The sequence below is a fragment of the Nothoprocta perdicaria genome, unplaced genomic scaffold (genome assembly GCF_003342845.1).
Source record: "Nothoprocta perdicaria isolate Ctin4 unplaced genomic scaffold, notPer1 scaffold_270, whole genome shotgun sequence".
Classification (NCBI taxonomy): Eukaryota; Metazoa; Chordata; class Aves; order Tinamiformes; family Tinamidae; genus Nothoprocta; species Nothoprocta perdicaria.
This window is the reverse complement of record NW_020455500.1, coordinates 849,453-856,028: the sequence shown is the minus strand read 5'-3', so window position 1 is coordinate 856,028 and position 6,576 is coordinate 849,453. Positions and strand designations below refer to the sequence as shown.

Below are 6,576 nucleotides of genomic sequence, written 5' to 3'. Positions count from 1 at the left end.
CGCGCCGCCAGCCGCGTGGGCGACACGGCACTTCCCTCCGGCGGGACCACCCGCCTCTCCGGAAGCGAGCCTACCCCCCTCGGGGAGAGAAAGGAAAGCATGCGATTGGCTGGCAGCGTGGCGGCGGCGCGCCGCCATTGGCTCATCCCACGGCGGAGGCGGGCTGGCGCGGCCGCAGCCCCGCCCCTTCCCGCCGCGGCGCGGCGCGGGCGGGGAAGAAGGGCGGGCGGCGCCAAGATGGCGGTGCAGGCCGTGCACCTGGAGGCCGACGCCTTCCTCGTGTGCCTCAACCACGCGCTCAGCACCGAGAAGGAGGAGGTCATGGGGCTCTGCATCGGCGAGGTACCGCCCGGCCCCGCCGCGCCCGCACCGGCCCCTCGCAGGGCGTTTCCACCGTTTTTTTTCCCCGTTCTCGCTTTCTCCAGGTCGACACCAGCAGGATCGTCCACATCCACTCCGTGATCATCCTGCGCCGCTCCGACAAGCGCAAGGACCGCGTGGAGATCTCCCCGGAGCAGCTCTCGGCCGCCTCCACGGAAGCCGAGATATCCTTTCCGCGCCCTTCGGGGTCCCTCTTGGTTTCAGGGCTTGTAGCGGAGTAGATAAAGCATTATTTATTATAGCTGGCCTTTCGTTTAGTTATAAATCTCTAAATTCTGCTCTGAGGAGGGCAGCAGTTCAGCTTACAGGTGCAAGTACTCTTGCATTTACAGTTGGCAACAACTAATAAGTATAGCAAGGAAATTCATTAGCAAATAACGACCCAGCAAGTCTCAGCTTCCAGTATAAGCTGAGGGTGCTGCGTTGAGCAGCTTGCTTACGTGTAGGTAAGTACATACAACTTCCCACCTGCAGGCAAATCCAGTTTGCTTCCACCCAACAGCAGGAATTCCCTGACGGAGCCAGGGTCCATCTGCCTCGGGGACAGAGGCTTCCTCCAGTTTCCTCCTAGGTGTCACTCCTACAAAGTGATCTTAAGTCACACTGAGTTTTGGGAAAGCTTCTGTAAGTCTCTGTCCTGTTTTGCCGGCACAAAGAACTTCTTCCCTCCGCGCTGTGGGTTTCGGAAGGACCTTGACTGACACACAGGTTGGCTGAAATGACGGGGCGGCCCATGAGGGTCGTGGGCTGGTATCACTCTCATCCTCATATCACTGTCTGGCCGTCGCACGTGGGTAAGAGGAGTCTTGGACGAGGCTCTGTGTGAAAACACGCAGCTCGTTACCCTCGTTGCTCCAAAGCTGCTGGATCTTGAATCCACACTTCCCAGCTCTGAGTTGCCCTGTTCCCTGGCACTGATCCTCCTGCTGGGACGGAGCTGCTCGGCCTTCTTGGCTCCATGAGTTTGTCCTGAGCCCAGCAACCACCACACAACCTCACAGGCCTGTAGGGATGCAGAATTCCTGGAGCTGTGTCCAGGTGGGAGAGGTGGTTTATCCCAAGGTTCTGTAGGAGGAGATTGTCCTGGTGGGCTTTGGGAGGTAGCCAGGCTCCCGTTTGTTACCCAGCACGGGAGCTCAGGGCACTCACACTGCACATGACTCAGCTCAGAGGAGCCCTGGGATTCCTGCGGTTCTTCCAGACAAATAGAGCTGCAAAGGGGAGCACGGGAATGCCAGACGAGCCCCGGGAATACTAATTGTGCTGTGTTGTCATTTGGCAGCTGTGCTGAGGCAAAAATTTCTTTTAAAGACCCATGCAAGTAAATTACATTCACTGGACGTGCATGGCCGTGTGGCTGGTCTGTGGCTGCAGGCTGATGTTAAGAGGCTCAGATTTTTTTCCCCCCTCCCTTCCATTTTCTCTTCTTTTAAAGATTTGCTGTTCCATTTTTAGGTTGCATCAAGATGCTTCCATGTTCCTTTAAAGCTGGATGCCTTTTGTTTTTCTTTAAAGAACTTCAGGATACTGAATTAAAAGATAAATCTTGTGCTTGTTAGCAAATTTAGAGCCCTTCCCTGAAAGGTAGCAAAAGAAAGATCTTTTTTTCTCAGTCTTTCAGTTGATCAGGACTCTTTTTTGTGTCTGTCTGCAGATGTCCGCACCCAAGCCATGTATCAGATGATGGACCAGGGCTTTGTAGGGCTTATTTTCTCCTGCTTTATTGAGGACAAAAACACAAAGGTAGGCGACTTAAACGTTTGGTTAAGTCTTTCAGGTATGGGAGGCAGCACCCCAGCAAAACTGAAATCCTTTGTTTGCCCTTGCAGTGCAAACCTGCTGTTTGCAGCAAGGGCGAAGCGTGGCTAAAATGTAGATGTTTGGGGCATGAGCCAGATCCATAGAAAAGTAAATTATTCTTCCCTCCTGAGCTCCCAGGCAGGTTTGGTAGCAGAGCTGTGTGGGGATCAGGTTCTGGGACCGGATCAGATGCCTGATTCAGTCTGTGCGCACCGAAAGACCAAATGTCCTTCACCTGCTTGGCAGAATTAGCCTATTTTATCTCTGTGCCTGAGGCCCCCTGTTCTTTTTTAGAGCACTTAAATTATCTGAGATGCTGCTGCAGTGTGAGATGAGCTGCCAGTGGGTCTTGTCTAGGTTTTCCAAAAAAACACAAGATTCTTTTTTTCCATAGCTATCACTACCTGCTCTAATGTTACCAATCAAAACAGAAGTCGAATGTTTTACAACTTGTTAAAATGCTATTTGAAAGGATATTGTGCTTCCTGAAGGAATTCTGGATTTTAAATGATTTTTTTTCCTCACTCCTTGGAATCTGACCTTCTTCTGATGCTCTCAGACAGGCAGGATTCTCTACACGTGTTTCCAGTCCATTCAAGCCCAGAAGAGCTCAGAGTAAGTACAGCAGGAGAAAATGTCCAGCTCCAGGTTGTATTTGATCTCATCTCTACTTTTAATGTTCATAGTAATGATCAAATATTGTGTAGAGTTGTCTAAACAAGATGTCATTGCTTCTGCTGATGATATCTACTTGAAGAGAACCTGATCAGTAGAGCTGGTTCAGCCTAGATAATTTAGGCACTTAAGACCTGGTGTAAAATGTAGTAGTTTGGGTCTGAATTTGAGTTCTCTCTTTAGTCTGAGCCTGAATCTGCAGTAATCTCTTGCGCAGAAGGGCTTGGCTCTTGCCTTTAAGTGCAGAATCTTTTCTGTGTGGTACGTTCAATGGGGTAACCTCCCTGTGCTGACACGTGCTCCGTGTCACGCTGTTCCTGCTGACAGTCTAGGCACTGCGGGGGTTGTATCATTAAACTTTGAGACAAGAGTGTGGCTATAAAAGGCTTCCACTTGCCCGTCAACACAGGCTCATCTTCCCACAGTTAAACCTGTGGTCATGCCATACAGTGGGCAGACTGTTGCAGACTTACTGAAGGTTTCTTTGCTCTGCTGCTTGGAATTTAACTGTATCTGATACCTTTTTAGATACGAAAGAATTGAAATTCCTATTCATGTTGTCCCCCATGAAACCATCGGGAAAGTGTGCCTGGAATCAGCTGTGGAGCTGCCCAAGATCCTGTGCCAGGAGGAGCAAGATGCCTACAGGAGAATTCACAGGTGACCAAGTCTCTCTTTGCTAACAGGTTCTACACTGAACATGGGTAAAAAACTAAAGGTGGGTATAAAAATGAGAAGCATCAGCACTTTGTGTGCCTGGGGGGAGAACTGCTTGAATACCTCCTTGTTAAGGAGTTTGGGCACTCTCTGCCTTGTGACTTGCTCTCTATTCCTGTAGCACGAGAGCTGAGTGTAACTGCTCTCCTGCTGCAACAGAGAAGAGCTGTGAGGAGAAGAGTCTTGAAAAATGGAATTAGATGTCAGCTGGTTGGCTTTTCTTCCCTCTAGAACTAGAGGGATTGGGTTTTGTGTGTGTGTGCAGCAAGTAGCTGGTTTGTTACCCTTGGGAATGTACAGGGCTTCCACCAAAGGAGGAGGTTTAGCAGTACCTGTAGTGTCAGTGACTTGTAGGTGGCTGTTGCTGTAGCTTGGGTTTGCCTGACGAATAATTCACTGCTGTCTTGTGTGTTTTGTTCATTCCCGTAGCCTCACGCATCTAGACTCCGTCACCAAGATTCACAACGGCTCAGGTGAGGTGTCCTCTGGTGGCCCCTGTCCTGGGCGAGCCCTGGGCGAGGCTCCGTGAGCCAAACCTTAAGTAATGGTCACGTTGGCCATGCCTGTATGGGACCTGTGGGCTGCAGTGTCTGCTTGGCATAAAGGGTATCTGCAAATAACCATAGAAGTGCTTATTATGTATTTATTTTAATCATAACTTTGTTTTCAACCCCAAACCCTGTGTAATCAGAGGAACTGTCTGTGACTGCGTTATCTTGTTCGTTACAGCGTAGAGGAGGGGTAGGAATGTAACGAAGCAGCTTGGCACAAATACCAAGGATTATATTAAAAAAAAAAAAAAAAAAGAAAGCTAATTCTAGGGGAATTCATGCTGTTGTATCCTTTAGGATCCTTAAGAAATTCTTAAATGAATTGCTTAAAATAACAATAGGGTTTTTTCCCACATTTTTCACTCTTTAAACAGCAAGGGCTGATTGTTTTAGTAAGTTTTAGGCCATGGGTACAGATTGGCCAGATGTCAATTATTATTTCTGGCACTTCGTGTGTTTTATGCCCCTGTGGCCTCTGTGCTCTTTCCAATGAGACTGGATCCTAATCCCCTTTCTGCTGCAAGGTAAATATTTTGTCATCCATCCTTACCTGTTCAGCTAATGTGGCCTTCTTTGCTTCTGCAAATGGAAATGATTTGGCATTTGCTAATCATTTGGCTCCTGCCTTTGGAAATGATTAGATTTATCGATCTAATTAGATCGATAATGGCCTATGTGCAGATTCCACTTGGAGATTTGTCCTCCCTTCCCAAATATTTAAAGGTGAGGTCGACATAACTTGTTTCCTCCTCCCACGTGCTCCTGATCCTGGCTCTTTTCTGGGAGTTGTCCTGATCGTGATCCAGGAGAGCCTTTCTAGGTGCTCCGTGGTGCTCGTGGCCTTGGGCCTTTGCAGCCCGGCGCGCCGGGTGCGTTTGCAGTGTCGTGACGTGTCCTTGCTCTCCGCAGTGTTCACCAAGAACCTCTGCAGCCAGATGTCTGCCATCAGCGGGCCCCTGCTCCAGTGGCTGGAGGACAGACTGGAGCAGAACAAGCAGCGGGTGCAGGAGCTGCAGCAGGAGAAGGAGCAGCTCTTGGAGGAACTAGCGGCCCTGGAGTGAAAGAGGAAACGGACCTTTGAGAAAAGAGACACGAATAAAACTCTGCAAGTGCTACCTGTGGCTGGAGGGTGGCCCTGCTCCGTGCAGCAGGGCCCGTTCCTGCGGGATGAGGGCTCCGTCCGCCCCAGCTTGACGGAGAGCAGGGGCGGCTCTCCAGGTGCCCCGCGAGGCAGTTCTAGCCCCGTGCTGGGGTTAGGCAGCATCTCGTGGGAGAAGAGAGCCCAGGCTGGGGGCCGAGCAGCCAGGGAACACGCTGTGTCCCCTCCCTGCGTGTGACAGCTCTGCTGCTTTGTGCCAGGAGCCCAGAACAGCAGTAGCAGGGGCTGGTCTCTCCGCAGTCATTTCTGATGCTGCCACTCTTGCTGCCTTGTAGTAGCTTTGGTCAACCATAATCTAACACCAGTAGTATTCTGGATTACAGGTTATCCACCAGGCAGGAACGAGGTGGGAGGGATCTTTGGCATAGGGTCAGTGCTCTGTGTACTTCACATAAAGAATTCCAAAGCCAGAGCTGCTCAGAGGAGAAGTGAGGTGGATGCTGCAGCAAATGGAGTGTCAGTGCCTGCATTTTTGGATCCTGTCTCTTCACTCCTAATTCACAGGTTGCTGTTGAGTACCCAGCACTGCAGGTCTCTGCGAAATGGGCGGTTTCTGCTGGATTGAGGGAGAAATGTGGCTCTTTCCTGGAGGGAAGAGCAAGATGCTAGAAAGAGAGCTGATAGCCACGTGAGCCTTTCATTCCTGTGAGCTGCACTTCCCTGCAGAAACTTCATTGACCTGAAACCGAAGAAAATAACCCGGGTTGTTGAACTGGTCCTTTAACTGTCCTTGCCGTGGGATTTGAGAGTAGCCTAAGCCCATGTGTGTTGTTATTATCCGCATCCAGGTATTGAAGTCTGTCCTCTGAGCTAGCCTAGTTAAACCGCTGTTCTGGCTCCTTGTTCCTGTGCGTTGCTCCATCGGAAGCCTCACGTGCCGGGTGAACGCGCTGGAAGTCGTTGCCTGTTGTGACGTTTCTGACAACTTAGTGGTCGGACTGCTGCTTGGGAAGGAAGGAAGGAGCCGAGAAAGGAAAGTTCCCATTTGCTGGAAACAGCTGATGAGCAGCTGTCTGTGTCCCTTGGCTTTGGAAGCTCATAAATTCCAAAGGAAAAAAAAATTGTGCAAGATTTCTTCTTTTTAGTCTTTCTGCACCGGTATAAGCAAAATCCCGGATACTAAAATCTGGGAGGCAGTCAAGGTCTGTGATCTTGCTCTCTGTCTTGCTTTGCTTCTCTAGGATCCCCATGAGGCTCCCTGGCTCTTCAGCCCCTGCTCCGGGGCTGTCGCCAATTCCTGAGTCCCTGGGTTTGCAGCTCCTGCCTCTGCCTTCCTGCACGGCCTGAGGCTCC

General features: G+C 50.5%; 1 protein-coding gene across 1 annotated transcript; it reads left to right on the top strand.

Moving 5' to 3' along the window:
• Positions 1–217: 217 nt before the first annotated feature.
• Positions 218–6,225, top strand: BRCC3 (BRCA1/BRCA2-containing complex subunit 3). Its single transcript, XM_026040927.1, has 8 exons — positions 218–342; positions 426–545; positions 1,088–1,175; positions 2,036–2,124; positions 2,741–2,796; positions 3,385–3,516; positions 4,003–4,046; positions 5,034–6,225. Exons 1-8 carry the CDS (start codon positions 238–240, stop codon positions 5,183–5,185), a joined length of 786 nt encoding a protein of 261 aa, XP_025896712.1. The 5' UTR covers positions 218–237; the 3' UTR covers positions 5,186–6,225.
• Positions 6,226–6,576: the final 351 nt, after the last annotated feature.

Coding starts and splice junctions, on each gene's coding strand:
- BRCC3 (XM_026040927.1), top strand. CDS start 238: ATGGCGGTGCAGGCCGTGCACCTGGAGGCCGACGCCTTCCTCGTGTGC. Junction 343..425: donor TGGGGCTCTGCATCGGCGAG/GTACCGCCCGGC, acceptor CGCTTTCTCCAG/GTCGACACCAGCAGGATCGT. Junction 2,125..2,740: donor TTGAGGACAAAAACACAAAG/GTAGGCGACTTA, acceptor TGATGCTCTCAG/ACAGGCAGGATTCTCTACAC.